The sequence below is a fragment of the Muscardinus avellanarius genome (genome assembly GCF_963383645.1).
Source record: "Muscardinus avellanarius genome assembly, chromosome: 8".
NCBI classification, from domain to species: Eukaryota; Metazoa; Chordata; class Mammalia; order Rodentia; family Gliridae; genus Muscardinus; species Muscardinus avellanarius.
The window spans coordinates 95,934,934-95,953,228 of NC_137794.1; the positions used below are offsets into that span (position 1 = coordinate 95,934,934).

At 36.7% G+C, this 18,295-nt stretch overlaps 1 protein-coding gene across 1 annotated transcript in view; it reads left to right on the plus strand.

The window, feature by feature from the left end:
* The window catches only part of PEX3 (peroxisomal biogenesis factor 3), a gene marked incomplete at both ends in the record, with an annotated part of 35,526 nt that extends 24,485 nt beyond the window's left edge, over positions 1 to 11,041 (plus strand). Inside the window, 3 exons of the mRNA XM_080700308.1 lie at positions 2,819 to 2,941; positions 7,103 to 7,199; positions 10,958 to 11,041. Coding sequence (XP_080556434.1) covers positions 2,819 to 2,941; positions 7,103 to 7,199; positions 10,958 to 11,041 — 304 coding nt within the window. The remainder of the gene's footprint in view (positions 1 to 2,818; positions 2,942 to 7,102; positions 7,200 to 10,957) is intronic.
* Between the last annotated feature and the right edge of the window lie 7,254 nt (positions 11,042 to 18,295).

Below are 18,295 nucleotides of genomic sequence, written 5' to 3' on the forward strand. Positions count from 1 at the left end.
CATGTATTTTTTTTTTTTTTTGGTGGTACTGGAGTTCCTGGAAACCCTTCTACTTCTGGGCTACACTCCCAGACCTATTTTATATTTTTTTAAATTTGGAAACAGGGTCCGGCTGGCTTCGAACCTGCGCGATCCTCCTGTCTCCACCTCCCAAGCGTGGGTATTACAAGCGTGCACCACCACACCTGGTGTAATTGGTTTTTTTTAATATGATATTTAGTGGAAGCCATGGGAGAGTCCTGAGCAGAGTAACGACATGGTCTGTGTTTATAAAAGATCTCTATCATTGTTCTATGATAAGTTGACTATGAAGAGATAATAATGGAAGAAGGGAGCCAGTTTTAAGAATGGGGTTGTCTAATCAAGAGATGGGTGTAGCTAGGACTTGGTGGTGCAGTGACCACAATAATAGACAGTTAAACAAAAGTACTTGTGAAAGAGGAGGCAAGAATGACTCATAGGTATTGAAGCTGAGCATTTGGGAAAGTAGAACTTGCCGTGCAATTAAATTTGAGCTTACAAGATATCCAAGTGGATGAGCGTGGTGTCACACACATGTAATCCTAATACTTGGGAGGCTGAGACAGGAGGATTACAGATGCGAAGACGGCCTCAGCAACTTAGCAAAACCCTGTTTCAAAAACAAAAAAGGAGATGTAGCTCAAAAGTACAGTGTCCCAGATTCAATTCTCAGCATCAAAATAACAACAATAAAACCAAATATCCAAGTGGCTGTGTGTATTAAATAAGAGAGAATTTATAAAGCTACAGATTTGGGAAAGAATTTGTAGATTAAGATATACAGATTTGGGAGATATCAACTTATATGTATTTGGGGTTGGGGTTCTTTATTTCTTGTTTTGTTTTTCAGTGGTACTGGGTATTGAACCCAAGGGGACTCTACCACTACACTACATCTCTAGCCCTTTTTGTTTTTTATTTGAGACAGGGTTTTACTTATTTGTCGAGGGTGGACTTGAACTTGCGATCCTACTGCTCAGCCTCCTGAGTAGCTGGGATTACAGGCATGCACCACAACAGCTGGCTATGTATGATAGAAGATATATGAGAGAAGGTAAAAGAGGAATAAGCCATAGAGCATCTCCATGTTTAGAGTTTGGGAAGGAAAAAGGAGCCAGCAAAGGGGACTCAACAGAAGCTGCCAGTAAAATAGAAGAAACACTAAGAGTGAGGTGCTCTGGAAGACCACTGAAAGAAATGTTCAAGACAAATCAGCTGGATCACATGCCCCTGAAAGGTCAAATGGGATATGGACAGAGAAATTACATCAGTGTCACAAGATGAAGGCGCTGGGTGGCCTCGTCTGAGAGATTTCAGAGGAGCATTAGAGAGACCTGGATTGAGAAGAATCAGAGTAGTGATGGTGAAAATAGACAACTGTTTCAGGAAGCTTTGCTTTGAAAGACACAGAGAAATGGGATAATACTTAGAGGGTTAGAAAGCATTATATATATATGCATATATATACATATACACAAAAAAACTTAAGTTTCAACAGCATTATTCACAGTAGCCAAAAAGTGGAAAATATCCATGTTCACTGACTGATAAGTGGGCAAATAGAATGTGATATATTCATACAAGGGAATCCTACTTAGAATTAAAAAGGAGCAAACTATTGGTACATGCGACTGTACTGAGAAACCTTAAAAACATTATGCTAAGTGAAAGAAGCCAGACACAAAAGACTCTGTCTCCATTAAGTATCCCAAAAACTATAGACAATAAATAGATTAGTGTGTACTTGGCGCTTAGGGAGGAATGGAGAATGTCCACAACTGACCATAAAGGTGAGGAAAGTATTCTAAAGTTGGATTGTAGTGATAGTTTCACAACTATATAAACCTACCAAATATCATTGATTTATAATTTCTAATGTAATAAAGCTTAATATTAAAATGCTTTTTAAAAGAAAACTAAAAGACACGCACACACATGCACACACACACACACACACACACACACACACACACTGATTTTTTTTTTTTTTTTTTTTTGGTGGTACTGGGTTCCTGGAAGCCCTTCTACCTCCGGGCTACACTCCCAGACCTACTTTTACATTTTTATTTAGAAACAGGGTCTCCTAAGCCAGCGCGCGTGGCTGGCTTCGAACCTGCACGATCCTCCTGTCTCTGCCTCCCAAGTGCAGGGATTACAAGTGTGCGCCACCACGCCCGGCTCACACACACTGAATTTAAAAGCTGTACTTTACCAGGCATTTTTTAAAACTATTTTAGCACCCATGTATTTTATTTTTTGTATAAGAGTTTTTAGTTTTTGTAAAGTGCTAACATAGTGTAATAAGGGGAACCTGAACTCTAAGACCCAAAAGATCTGGATTCAAGTTTGAGTTCCACGATTTGCTGATTGCATACATTTGGACAAATTTCTTCATCTCTCAAGTATCTAGTTCCTCATGCATATGTGATAATAATATTTTCTCTATCACTGGGATGTCCTGATAGAGTATGTAAAGCAGCCCAATAATCTGTGACTATGAGAAGAGTCAAGAGATTCCTCAAGAGAAGTAATGTTGGTGCTAATGTTTAAAAAAAAATTGTATGGAGGGCTGATTAATATAAGAAAATGTAGAAAAGTAGATGAATATTGCCCTTGAGCTAAATAATAAGTTCATTTTTATACTTAAATTTAAAAGATTGGGTCATTGAAAAATGTTTAGTGTTTCTGGCTATAAGAGCTAGATTGTAACTAGAAATCTTGGTAGTTCTGTAACTACTGAATTTGTTTCCTTTTCTATTGATAATCTGAAATAATGTATATTTTTTATTTTATATAGTCCAGATTTTAGTACAGTTTTGAATACCTGTTTAAACCGAGGTTTTAGTAGACTTCTGGACAACATGGCTGAGTTCTTTCGACCTACTGAACAGGAACTACAACATGGTAACTCCATGAATAGGTAAGATGGCAGGTCATCGTGACATCACACTAATGAATGTGCTTATAAAGTGGTGCTTTGGGTGTGTTTATGTTTTGTTCAAGATGAAATCTTAGAGAATAAATTCAAGTGCCTGATTTTTCAACAAATTAAACTCTCTTAAACGAGTAACAACCACATAAGCCCTACCTTTTCTGAACTTACAGTGTACCTACTGTCTGCACTTCCATGTACGGCCTACACAGGCCACTTTGATTATTCCTCAGTTACATTTTGAACCTCCTCTCACAATCAGAAGACTATCTTAGGCCCTCCACATCCTTTGCATGCACTAGGCACTCGATATTTCCCAAGTTTTTCTGTTTCTTATTAATAACCAATTTTACAATCCTTATTTAACACCCTTAGAACCATTTCCACCATGCCTTCTGTTATCACTGTTATTTAACATGTTGTAGAATTTCTAGTCATCATAGTCAAGAAAAAGGAAGTAAGATTTTCAGTTATTGGCAGACACAAGTATTATTTATTAGTATTACAATTAATAATTCAGACCTCTGGGGACAATCAATTTAAAAATGATGCAAACTAACAGATTTAGATTTTATGTGTATGTGCTTTATATATTATATACTCATAAATGTTTGTCTTTATATATGTACAATGAATATTTAAAGTAAAAAGCTTTCCTATCACCAGTAATAACACAATAAAAATATAATCAATAAAGATAGGACCTAAAATAAAAATTGTACAGACTTAGAAGTATGAATATGTAAAAAAATCCTAAACCAAATATTAGCACATAAAATTTAGAAATTTATAGTAACCAATATTTTTTCTATGTTCTAATATAACAATAGGCATTTTTAGAACATACCTCATAGAATTCATAAAGTAACCTTAGTAAAAAGTGCTAGTATTCTTCTCATGTTTCAAGTGAAGAGACTAAGATATGATCAAAAAGCCAGGAAGTAATTAAGCTAGATGTTCAATAACTTCTGTCTAATATCAGAACCCAGAATTTTTAATTATTCTGAAACATTATGACAAATTAGGGTTTATTTTAAGAATTCAAGGAGAGTTAAAATACTAGGGAAGCGGCTGGGCGTGGCACACGCTTGTAATCCCCGCACTTAGGAGGCGGAGACACGGGGATCACACAGGTTTGAAGCCAGTTGACTGGCTTAAGAGACCCTGTTTCCAAATAAAAAAGTATAAAAATAGGTCTGGGAGTGTAGCCCGGAGGTAGAAGGGCTTCCAGAAACCCCAGTACCACCAAAAATAAAAAACTACTAGGGAAGCTTTTATGGTAAATTATAACATTAATAAATTAATAGGCAAAAAATCACTTCAGTTTTACTGAAAAGGCATATAATAAAACAATATTTATCATTGATAAAACCTCTTACTCTAAAATCCCTTTATATAATAACAATATTCTTTACATATTAAAAGAATATTTGAAATCAAAATAAAAAATGAAATCAAAATCAAAAGCCAATATACTTAATACTAAAAACACCAGAATGATTTTCATTACATTTAGGAATTTTTTTTTTTTTTTTTTTTTTTTTTTTTTTGCGGGTCTGGGGATGGAACCCAGGGGCATTCGACCTCCGAGCTACACCCCCTGCCCTATTTTTTATTCTTTATTTTGAAACCAGGTCTCGCTAAGTTGTAGAGGGCCTCACTAAGTAGCTGAGGCTGTCTGTGAACTGCGATCCTCCAGGTCTCAGCCTTCCGAATGCTGGAATTACAAGCATACACCACCACGCCCGGCATTTAGAAACAATTTAAATGGTGGTCAGTATTGATTTATTTGTCATCATTCTTTAATTCTAACTAATAAATTAAGGCTAGGTAAAGACCAATTTTGAAGATCAAATTGGAGAAAGCCATTGGCTTTTTAAAATATATTTATCTTGAAAACAGACAACTTACTGAGTGTCTGCTATTTGAATAAACTGTTGACTCTATTTTCCAAGTTAAATTCAAGCTATCTTTAGCTGGGCGTGGTGGCACATGCTTGTAATCCCAGTGCTTGAGAGGCTGAGACAGGAGGATTATGCAGGTTTGAAGCCAGCCTCGGCTGGCTTAAGAGACCCTGTTTCCAAATAAAATATAAAATAGGTCTGGGAGTGTATCCCAGAGGTAGAAGACCCCTGGTTTCCATCCCCAGTACTACAAAAAAACAAACAAAAAAAAAATTCAAGATATCTTTAAAAATAATAACCATTTTTGGATAGAGAGGAATAAAAACTATTGTATATGAAGGCAACATGATTTTATACTTAAAACCAAGAGAATCAACTAAAAATTTTATAATAGCCTTCAGAGTACAATCAAAACCCCATTGGAGCTTTTTATGTTGCTTTGTTATTATTAAACTTTGCAAATTATTATAAAAGTTATCTGGACAAATAATGCACTGAGACTAGTTAAAAAAAATTACTGAAAAAGAAGAGCAATGAAGCCAGGCATGGTGGCACACACCTGTAATACCAGAACTTAGGAAACTGACACAAGAGAATCACAGGTATGAAGCTAGCCTCAACAACTTAGTGAGACCCTGTTTCAAAATTAAAAAGAGCTGGAGGAGGCCGGGCGTGGTGACGCACGCTTGTAATCCCCGAGCTTGGGAGGCGGAGACAGGAGGATTGCGCAGGTTCGAAGCCAGCCCTGCTGGCGTAAGAGACCCTGTTTCAGAAATATAAAATAGGTCTGGGAGTGTAGCCCGGAGGTAGAAGGGCTTCCAGGAACCCCAGTACCACCAAAAAAAAAAAAAAAGAGCTGAGGGTATAGCTCAGAGTTAGAATGCCCCTGGGTTCAATCCCCAGTAACCCCCAAAATAATAATAATATTACTCATAAAATAATGGCTAAATTAGCAAAATACAATATAAATTATAGAAATGAGCCTTGGGTTCCATACCCGGCAAGGGCAGTTAGGCAAGCAGGTAGGAAGGAGGAGCTGAGGAAGGGATGGCTTGATATCGAGGATGATTGGGGGGTTGAATATCAACAGAGGGAAGTACCAAGGACAATGCCCATGTTTTCTATGGCAGACGTTTTCAAGTAGACAGACAATACTCTAGTTCAGCAGAATAAGGAGGGGTGGAGTCAGCATGGATAGTAAGAAAAATAAATATAGACTTAAGCTATAAGATATCATTTTCACCTAGCAGATGTATCAGAATTAAGGAAAAAAGACTCAATGTGAGAGAAGACACAATGGAGCAAGAACCCTCACTGGTGGGGAGGCAGAGGACAGACATTGTCGGTGTACGTTATAAACCGAGAGACATTCTTGCCTTTGACAAAGCAATTCCATGTTTATATAGTTCCTTATGTTAAGAAAATCTGGGAAAAACTTAAATACCCAATCCCAGGGAACTGATGATAAAAATTTCTCACAGTTAAAGATTAGATTACTATATAATCATTAAAAAACAGTATAATCTAAACTTTAGAGATTTTTTTTTTTTTTTTTTTGGTGGTACTGGGGTTCCTGGAAGCCCTTCTACCTCCGGGCTACACTCCCAGACCTATTTTTTACATTTTCATTTTGGAAACAGGGTCTCCTAAGCCAGTGCGCGCGGCTGGCTTCGAACCTGCGCGATCCTCCTGTCTCTGCCTCCCAAGCGTGGGGATTACAAGCGTGCGCCACCACGCCCGGCCCGGCTAGAGATTTTTTAAAAATGAAAAAATGTTCATAGCAAAATAGCAATCCTGAGGAATTAAGAGTTTTATATTAAGCACAAAAATGCATAAATATGTATAAAATTACCAGAAGAAATTATCTTTGGAGGCATTATAGCCTTTGTTGTTTTGATTTGGTACTGGGGATTAAACCCAGAGACTTTCTACCACTGAGCTATACCATTAGCCCTTTTTTCTTTTGAAATAGGGTCTTACTAAGTTACTGAGAGTCTCACTAAGTTGCTGATGCTAGTCTCAAACTGTTCATCCTCCTGTTTGGGCTTCCCAAGCACTGGGATTACAGGATGCCACCATGCCCCAGTATAGTTATTGTTATTTCTAGGTGGTCGAATTATGTTTGGGTGTTTTCTTTAAAAATATTTCTGTAAGTATTTATCAAGGACTGTATATTACTTTTTAATTAAAATATCAAATGCCTATGAGGTAATTTCAGAAAATAATTGTTGTGATGATTTTTCAGTCTTTCCAGTGTCAGCCTGCCTTTAGCTAAGATAATTCCAATAGTAAATGGACAGATACATTCAGTTTGCAGTGAAACACCTAGTCATTTCGTTCAGGTAAGAAAAAATCTTTGGGGTACTATTGAACACATTGTATTCATGGTGTGGTCTTGTTTTCTAGCATAAAATTACATTCTGTGCTGTGATATTTGTTTAAACATGCCCAAAACCTAGAACGACATGTAGAGTGTGGTAGAATGTTCCATGAGAGTAGTAATATATCACAAGTTTATGAGGCCAAAAATGCCTTTCTCCATGTTACAGTCCACCTGGTGGACTACAGTTTAATCCAGATCTGTTCCAAGGGTCAGTTGAACTTATGTGGCATTCACATTTTCATTAAGATGTGCTCCTAAGATTGAAACTGGAGGCAAATTATTGGTCCAGCTCTTCAAAGTTTGAAGAAAACCAAAACTTTTTTGAAAGGGTAAAGCATTTTAGTAAATAACAAAACATAATCATTAATGGCACATTGATAATCTGCTCACTAAAAGCTGCATAAACAATGAGTTATTCAATTTTTTTTCACTAGACTACCCAAAACTCTGTCATTTTTAAGGAATATGTTGAGTGAAACTGACATTATTAAAAGGATGAGTTGAATGTAAGTACATTTTTCTGAGACTCAGACTTAGAAACTGTCTTATAAGTGAAATAAAAAATACTTGCAATATGCCTCTCATGCAGGTTGCTGAAATAATGTACAGTAAGAAAGCCTAGGTGTAAAGATGCATCTGCTTAACGTCCTGTGTCTTGGACAGCATAGTGTGTCTTCTACGCTGGCTTTGCACTCTCGGGAAGCTGGGGTCCCAAGGCTGAGGGCCCTGTCTCCCTTCTGCTTGGTCTGTAGTTTGACCTGCTCACCCAGAAGAGCGGGCATCCATGTTGCGAAGAAATAGTGAATAGGCTGATCACATTTCACTGAATTTTAAGCTTTATCAGGATGAGGTGAGGAAAAGGGGTAGTAACTTTTGGAATTTAAAGATTAATTTTACCTTTCTCAACTTCTGTTGAAGTGCCTGGTGTGAGAAGTAGGGTATTCATTTTGACAGATAGGTGGGAAATGAAACCAAGCATAAAGCAGGAGCAGCAGCCTTAATCCCTGAGTAGTTCTATGTGCTACATTTTACATTCTATGTAATTGGTTATTTTTTTTAAAGTGTTTCACCATTTGAAACACCATTTATAAAGGTTTTTAGTGTGACTGGATGTTGATGCAATTTATATACTAGACTATTGATTAACAAAGTTTCCACCAGTTTTTTTAAATATAATTTGTCCACCAAATGTTCTTAATCTAAAAAGTTGTCATATGCTCTGTTAATTTCCATTTATCTTTTGTAAAGTATTCACCTTGATTAGAATGGTAACTTAAAATTAGTCCTTTCAAATTACTGTTACTACTTAGATCACAAAAGTGCTAAGAGATACTCTTATGGGAGTACTATAGAATGGGGCTTGGCAAACTCTCTGTAAAGGGCCAGACACAGAATGAGTATTTCTTATCTAAAATGCCTGGGATCAGAGTCTTCCATATATTTTTAAATATTGGCATATAAAAAAATGAGATATCCAGCAGGGCATAGTGGGACATGCTTGTAATCCCAGCGTTTGGGAGGCTGAGACCGGAGGATTGCGGTTCATGGACAACCTCAGCTACTTAGTGAGGCCTTTTGTGAGACCCTGTTTCAAAATATAGAATAAAAAATAGGGCTGGGGGGATAGCTCGGAGGTTGGATGCCCCTGGGTTCCATCCCCAGACCCACAAAAAAAAAAAAGAGAGAGAGATATCCTAGGGATGGGGGACCCAAGTCTAAGCACAAATTTGTTTCATATGAAGCACCTTATATGCAGAGGTTGAAGATAATTTTATATATTTAGCATGTCTGCATTTTGACTGCAATCTCTCACATTAGATCAGGTGTGAAATTTTCCCTTTGTGGTGTTATGTTGGTATTCAAAGTTTTTGATTTCGCAGCATTTCAGATTTTGTGGGTTTTGGATTAGAGATACCTAACCTGTAGCATATTTGAGGCTCTGAACACTACACAGTCTCTGTGGAAACTGCTCAGCTATGCTCTGGGAGAGCAAAAGCAGCCATCCACAATACATAGACAAGTGTGGCTATTTTGATTTTTTTTTTTTTTGTGGTACTGGGGTTCCTGGAAGCCCTTCTACCTCCAGGCTACACTCCCAGACCTATTTTTATGTTTTTATTTGGAAACAGGGTCTCCTAAGCCAGCACACGCAGCTGGCTTCGAACCTGCGCGATCCTCCTGTCTCTGCCTCCCAAGCGCGGGGATTACAAGCATGTACCACCACGCCCGGCCTTAATAAAATTTTAAATACAAAAATAAGCAGTGGAGGATTTGGCCTAAAGGCCATATTTGCTGACCTCTATGACAGAAGATATTGGATGGTAGTATAGTTGGAAAAGATGGCAAATGGGAGAATCTGAAAACAGTTGAGTTGGCCTTCATTTGAGAGATTTTCACCTCTGCTCTTTCTCATTGCCTTTATAGTTTCTCATTAACTCATAAGACATAGTTACAGTAATGCTAGTTGGAGCCAGTAAGAACATGAATATAAATATAGACAAATTCCCTGAATTCAGGGACAATACTAGGTCATACATTTATCTTCCCAATGATCCAGTATGTAATTGTTCTTTTGGATTTTCATAAATATCAAAACACTAAACTTTTCCCCGAATTCTTGGGCTTCTGAACACATGTCTGCAAATCCTGGTTGACGAAACGTTGGTCTATCATTAGACAGTGAGACTGAGTACTTAAACTGAATACACTAAATTCTCTGATGAGAGAATGTAACTATGAACTAGTTGGGATCAGAATTTGGCTAAAGTGCACTTAGGTTTTGTGGTACTCAGGACAGAATACAAGAGCCAGGTTTACTTCCCATGTCTGTGATATTCACAGAGGTTCTGGCCCTGTGTCATAGGCCCTCTCACTATTTGGGAAAGCTTTTAGACCCTTGTTCCAAATCATGTCTTTTATACATGTTTTTAAGAAAAATCAATTAGATACAGTTTTCAAAATACCTTTTAAAATAAAATTTATGATGTAGTAATATTCTTTATTTATGCATTAGATTACAAGATGTAATGAGAAATCTAGTAACTTCCACAACTGTCCTATGATGCAAAAATATCCACAGATCTCTTGAAGACACATTCACACATTCTGCTTAAACTAACAGTTATATTTTGTTGTCAACATTCATGTTTGAAGGAAATGCTGGCTTTTAGTTAGAGGTTAATGGAAAAAAAAAGATTTTTTTTTCTAATCTTTATATTCACAAGTCCCTTGGGGTTAGGAACCTTTGGTCTAAGGTACGTATGTGTGGTTTGTGTATGTGTGTGTGTATAAATATGCACATGCTATATATACACATACCATGTGTTAGATCTTCTAGAAAGTAGTATCCCTCAGTCATGTTATGTCAGCTTCCAGCAAAAGAAATTCATGCCTTCTAACTTTAGTATCATAGCCATTTATTCAATAGAAATTTCTATTGCACTTGACATACTCAAATATTTATATGAAGACTACCTGAGATATTTTTTCTAAGTCATACCTAAATATTTATACCACCATCTTTCATATAAGAACCTAAACAATATGTATTTCCTAGAAGCTATTACAAAAAAAAAAACATTCCTTTCCTTAAGTGGTTTATTCCTCAGCTTTTACTACCATAAAACTTAGAGCCAAATTCACTCCTTGATTTCAGACGTAAATGCAAATTGCCTCTGCTGTTCACAAACCATAATGCTGTGTTGTCCTCTTTGATAGGATCTGCTGATGATGGAGCAAGTGAAGGACTTTGCTGCTAATGTGTATGAAGCTTTTAGTACCCCTCAGCAACTGGAGAAATGATTTTCTCTTCAAGAATAACTACAGGGATTCATTTACTTTCTAAAAATACTCCAAGTAAATCAACTACACCTAGAGTGACAATTTGTTACAAAACTGTAATAAAAATATATTCTTGATCAAAGTCTTCATTTCATAATGAAATAGATTTATTTGGTACCTTAATATATTTTTAAGTTCATCAACAGACCAGTTTTTGTGGGTATATCTAAATGTATACATTATGCAAATACCAAAATTGTTCACTTTTTTAAACACCAGGGATACTTGATCCAAACTGACTCAAAGTTGGTGTAGATACTTTTATGTAAAATATTAAATGCAGTGTCTTTGACATTAATACTAGGGGGAAATCTTTGGGGAAATAAGTCTAGGATGTGTGAAGTTTGGAAAATATGCTTTAACTAATAATAAAGTTCCCCAGACTTTGCAGTAAACAGGAATAAACTGGACTTGTTTCCAGTTACCCTCCAGTGGAATCAATTATTTATCTCAAATATACCTTGATGAAGGACCTTTCTTATGGAAATCAGTGGATTTAAAAAATTATGATCAACTATTTTTCTTTGCTATTTTTCATTACTGTTTCTTTGCAGTATTTTCTAAGGCTTTATTAGCAAGCCTTAGAAAGTTACACATTGATTTACAGGCTAAATTGTGTTGATGCTGTTTTACTCACAGCTATTATTAACAAGATAGTTTTATTCATTTCTATGTAAATAATAACTTACTTGGTATTGATTTTGAGTACAATGAATATCTTATTGCAATAAACTATTTTAATAAAATATGGTTGTGTTGGATCGATACTATTAATTTGTTTGCCCATAGTATTTTTACTGTTATTTGGCAAGAAACAGATGTGTTAGTTTTGTTTCATTTTAACTGCAGCATAGGTGCTTAATTTTAACTTGTTTAGAAAAGATAACATTCTAAAAAAGAAATGATTCATTGTCAAGTATATAGTTTGGATTTAGAATGGGAAATCAGAATAGAAATAAATGAATCATTATGTATCATTAGTGTATTAAATATATTCTTAATAATAGATTTTCAGTTACATCATTTTATGTTCTAACATAACATATAGATAAAGTAGAAAGTAAAAAATTACTTGTGAATCCTCTTCTAAGACCTGAGTATCCCAGGGCCAACTGCTAAAGAGTCTATGTCTAGAATATTTAAATTTTAAGAAGAGTGTAATTGTGGAGGGCTAATAATTCTTTTCGAAATTTGACAGAATATAACTTTTTTGTTTCAAATGGGAAGGTGACAAATGCATTTTGGAAAGTTTTGGAATGTGTGTGATAGGGCATGCATGTCTTCCAGCAGTATTTTCCCAGGATTTTATCCAGGGATAATTTGAGATTGAACAGATGTGGCCTTGTAAGGAGAAAATATAATTAGCTGAAAAGTATTACCTGGAGTCATCTGCATCTGTGAAGCTGTGGTCACTGAAGAAAGAGATGGCAAGGTAAAAATCACAGGTATTTAAACTGAATTTGCATCTAGCATTACAAACTTGCTTTCTAATAGTATTGGAGACCTCTTGTCAAAGCCCTTGAGTTTGGTTAATTTAAAGTGTGATTTAAAGTAGGCTATCACAAATATATACAGATATGTTCTTAGAAATTTTAGCTTAAAATTGAAATATTTTTTATTTGCCAATGATTTCCCATAGGGCCCAGAACTTTACTAATGTTTCAGTGCACCTGCTGAGCTGGGTGTTGGTGTAGTGATTGGCATAGCTGCCTTCTACTGGAGGTTCATTAATTTGCTGATTCATATTATCTAAGTTTCTTACACTAACCACATGAATTTCATTATATGAATATAAGTGAGAGATACAGAGTTATTATAGATTTTTACTATACTCACCACCACCACCATCTTTTAATACTGTTTCGCTACAGTTAACCAATAGTTCTTTTAAAAAACTTTGGCAATACCCATCTATTCTTTTCAGAGTATTCAACTTGAATTTCACAGAAAGTACAGCTCTTTACTTTCATGTCCTCAGCTAATCATATTACAGAAGAGTTAAACTAGCATAATCAATTGGGTAACAGTATTCATTTTCTAGGGCTGCTATAACAAATTACCATTACTAGACGCTAAAAACAAGAGAAATTTATTCTCAGTTCTGGTGGCTAGAAATCCAAAATCAAGATGTCAGCAAGGCATGCTCCCTCTGAATCCGTAGAGAAGTCCTTCCATCTTTTGGTGGTCCCGGGCATTCCTTGGCTCAGAGAGCAGCCTAACCCTAATCTCTACCTCGTTTTCATAAGGCCTGTGTGTCTGTCCTTTTCTGAAGTCTCTTTAAGGATTTTCTCATTTGACTTGGAATCCACCCACATCCAATATGAGCTTGTCTCAATACTTAATAACATCTGTAGAGAGACCATTTCCAAGTGAGTTTACGTTTGGAGATTCCAAGTGGAACATCCAAAGTGTTGAGGAATACCTTTCACCCCACTAAATTCATACTCACTAACCTCTGGTACACACACCTCACAGCATGTGAGAATGTGGTGTAGGGTATGCTCATGGGCAGCCTGCAGCTTGTCCTGGGCACCAGTATCCTTTAGTAAGGAAATGGAGAGTATCAGTTAATTTACTGATTAGTTAAATGGAGATTACTTGATTACTTAAAACTGTCCCTACTTTCAAACTTGTTTAAATGTGTGTGCTATTATGTATGCAGAAAGTTTAATATGAGCATTGATTTTATTTGCAAATAGGGCAGGAAGATTTATATCTAACCTGGTCTCTTCCTTAACAAAATGATGTGTGAATTTGTCCTAATTTATATTTAACTTGAATAGTCTGACCTTTTAGAGCAATTTCATTGCTTTAATATGACACTCATAAAAAAATGAAAAAAGTTTTTATCAAACAGATAAGCATATTTAAAGGGGTAAAAATCAATATCAATGGCTAGATTATTCATTCTATCTGCCTTCAATCTTCAGTTTGGTTTGTTCTTCCTTCAATAATCATTGAAAGTAAATCAGTTTAGTTACTATATCTGTCAGCCTTCTTGCAGCCATAGTTTAAATTTCTGACCATCATAACTTAGAAGAAAGAAAATGTTTTTTCTTATGGCATCAGGTTCAGTCCATGTGAGGCCAGGGACAGCATATCTCAGGACATGGCAGCTGGAGGGAAAGAAAGCACATGGGCTGTGTTCTTCACATCACGGAGGCCAAAGTCAGAGAGAGCAAGGGGAGGAAGAACTCTTTATACAATTCCCAGAGCTGCACCCTCAGGGACCCACCTTCTCCAGCCACACGCTAACAGCCTGCCTACCGAGTGCCACCCAGGTAAATCCATTACAATGGATTTATTCACTTTTGGGATTACAACCCTCATGACTCAATTACATCAGCTACAAACATTAATAAATGAGAACTTTAGGGGACACTTTATAACAATTACTGAAATTCAAAGAAGGCAATTTTGTACCTATTAGTAACTCTAGGAAAATACTTAATTGATGAGTGGTTTAAGACCTATTGGCTTAAATAGGTAATGAGAGGTCAGATTTTTTTTATTGGTGCACTATAGTCTCACATCATAATGTGGATCATGTTGACAGTGGCATATATATTCATACAGTACTTGGTGCCCCTTCCCCCTCTTCACCTTTTCTCTCCTTCCCAATACTGAGTGTCCATGTTAACTATGTTATATTCACATTTATATGCATATTTGAATGTAGCCTTTCCATTAATTAACCTTAGCCTTCTTCCTCCCTTATCCCTCATTTCCCCTTCATTATCTGTAGTCCCTCTGATATCCTTAATACTCCCTAGCTTGGGCATATTAGAAAAAACATATGTCCCTACTCTTTCTGTGCTTGGCTAATCTCACTTAACATAATGTTCTCCAGGTGTTTCCATCTTCTTGCGTATGACATGATTTTGTTCTTTTTTATTGCTGAGTAGAATTCCATTGTGTGTATTTCCCATAATTTTGCAATCCATTCATCTGTTGATGGAGACCTAGGTTGGTTCCATATTTTGGCTATTACAAATTGTGCTGCTGTGAACATGGGTATACATATGTTACTGTAGTTTTCTGATTTCAACCCCTTTGGAAAGATATCCAGGACTGGTATAGCCAGATCATATGGTGGATCCATTCCCAGTTTTCTAAGGAATCTCCACACTGATCTCCATAGCAACTGAACTATTTTGCACTCCCACCAATAGTGTAAAAGAGTTTCTCACCAACATTTGTTGTTACTTAATTTCTTTGTGCTTACCACTCTGATTGGGGTTAGATGGAATCTCGGTGTAGTTTCGATTTGCATCTCCCTAGTGGTTAATGATGTTCAACATTTTTTCATGTATCTACTGACCATTTGTATCTCTTCTTTTGTGAAGTGTCTATTCATTTCAGTTGCCCACTTCTTAATTGGGTTGTTTGTTTTGCTAGTGTAGAGTCTTTTGACCTTTTTGTATATTCTGAATATTAGCCCTCTATCATAGTTGTAGCTGGTAAATATCTTCTCCCATTCTGTAGGCTTTCTCTTTAGATTCTTGATGATTTTTTTTTTTTTGATGAGCAGACACTTTTTAGTTTAATGCCATCCCACTTGTTAATTCTTATTTTAATTTCCTGTATTTTAGAGGTCATGTTGAGGAAATGACTACCTGTGCCTATATGTCAGTGTTGAACCTTTGCCTTCCTCTAATAGCTTCACAGTCTCTGGTCTGATTTCCAGGTCTTTGATCCATCTCAAGTTGATTCATGTGCACGGTGAGAGGTATGGATTTCGTTCCATCTTTCTACAAATGGATAGCCAGTTCTCCCAGCACCATTTGTTGAAAAGGCTGTCTTTTCTCCAGTGTATGAATTTGGCTCCTTTCTCAAAGATCAATTGACTATAGGTATGTGCGTTTATTTCTGTATCTTCTGTTCCATTGGCCTGTATACCTGTTATTGTGCCAATACCATGCTGTTTTAACTACTATTGCTCTGTAGTATAATTTGAAGTCAGGGATTCTGATACCTCCTGCATGGTCCTTATTGCTGAGAATTCCTTTGGCTCTAGTTGGTCTTATGCTTCTCCATATGAAATTGATGACTGATTTTTCTAGGTCTGTGAAGAATGTCATTGGTATTTTAATAGTAATTGCATTGAATCTGTGGATCATTTTTGGCACAATGGCCATTTTGATGATATTTATTCTACCTATCCAAGAGCAACGAAGATCTTTCCATATTCCAAGGTCGTCTTCAATTTCTCTCTTTAATGTTTTATAGTTTTCATTGTAGAGGTCTTTTACATCTTTGGTTAGGTTAATTCCTAGGTATTTTATTGGTTATGAGGTTATTGTGAATGGAATTGTTTATTTCTTTCTTCATGGATTCATTGTTGGCATATAGATTTCTATAGGTTGATTTTGTATCTGAATTGGTTAATCAGCTCCAGTAGTCTTTTGTATGAGGTTTTTGAGTCTTTTAAATATAGGACCATGTCATCTGCAAACAAGGATAATTTTAATTCCTCTTTTCCTATTTGAATTACCTGGGCACCATGGGCCTTTCCTGTGTCTATAGGTTCTAACCCAACCACTCAGGGGTGGGCCGCCAGATCTTAGCCTGCCAGAGTTCCTGCGGCTGGTCTGGGTGGTTATCCACCAAGGACACAGTTACCTTGCTGCCCTGCAGCCCTGGTCTCTGGCGGGTACTCTGCACATTTGCTGGTGCGACTTCTGGTGAGCGCATAGGCTTTTGGATCTTTTCTTTTTTTCCATCCCTGAAGCACGGTGCTGGTTGCTTAAGATGTTGGAGGTCTGCCACCCTTTCTGCACTTCAAGTCCTTGGTTTACATACTGGAATTTCTTGGGGCAGTGGAGCCAGCAGTAGCAGTTCAGGCTGGTGGCCTAAGATGGCACCAGCCACCACACCAAGTTAGTTCCGTGCTCAAGAGGTCAGATTTTTTTTTTTTTTTTTTGGTGGTACTGGGGTTCCTGGAAGCCCTTCTACCTCCGGGCTACACTCCCAGACCTATTTTTACATTTTTATTTGGAAACAGGGTCTCCTAAGCCAGCACCCGCGGCTGGCTTCAAACCTGCGCGATCCTCCTGTCTCCGCCTCCCAAGCATGGGGATGGGGATTACAAGCGTGCGCCACCACGCCCGGCAAGAGGTCAGATTTTTAATTGTCCTCACTATAATTTTTGATTGCTATTCCAGAGACCATTTTATACATTTGCTGGAGTATTTCTAATCCTTGTTATAGTAGTGATATATTTATAGACTTAGTTATGGCACATTTCATATGTAAGCAAGATTCACCTTAAAAAAATTTTTTTTGGTACTGGGGATTGAACCCAGAGGCATTCTACCTCCAAGCTATACCCTAGACCTATTTTATTTTTTATTTGGAAACAGGGTCTCACTAAGTTGCTAAGAGCCTCACTAAGTTGTTGAAGCTGGCTTTGAACCTGCAATCCTCCTGTCTCAGCCTCCCAAGTACTGGCATTATAAGCATGCACCACCACACCCAGCAAGAAATAAAATTGGGGTCTACTTTTTCTTATATAGTCTGGTTGTTGGCAAAACATCTTATTTGCACCTCTAAGTGCTGATATATAATTTTTCATGTAGTTCTCTCATAGCTACTCGTTAACTATACCCTATATCTAACTATAATTTGCTTAAGTATTTACATTTTTTCCCTTCGTTCTCAATTTTAAGGGGTAAAATGAGTAGGGTAGGAATTTAAGAAGCTTCCAAATTTTAGTGTGAAAAATACTTTCTGCAACAAAAACAAACCCTACTTTTGTGTTGAGATTTCTATATAACACTGGTTTGCATTTTGTTTGAGGCCAGCCTGTGTAAGTGAGACTTTCTCTGAACAAGAAAAAAAAAATTGACCATAGCAAAAACTTCAACAATGAGTAGTATTTTTAAAGTTTTCACCATTAGCATGATTTTAGGAAATTACTATAATGAATAGAGTTCTATTTCATTTTGTTTGGTTTGTTTGTTTGTTTGTTTGTTTGTTTGTTGCACTACTGGGGATTGAACCCTGGAGCATTCTATTTCTGAGCTATACTCCCAGCTCTATTTTTTTATCCTTTATTTTGAAATAGGGTCTTACTAAGTTGCTAAGAGCCTCACTAAATAGCTGAGGCTGGCTGTGAACCTGTGATCCTCCTGTCACAGCCTCCCAAGTACTGGATTATAAGCATGCACCACTATGCCCGGCCTATTTCATTCTCTTTTTAAAGGAATTTTAGAA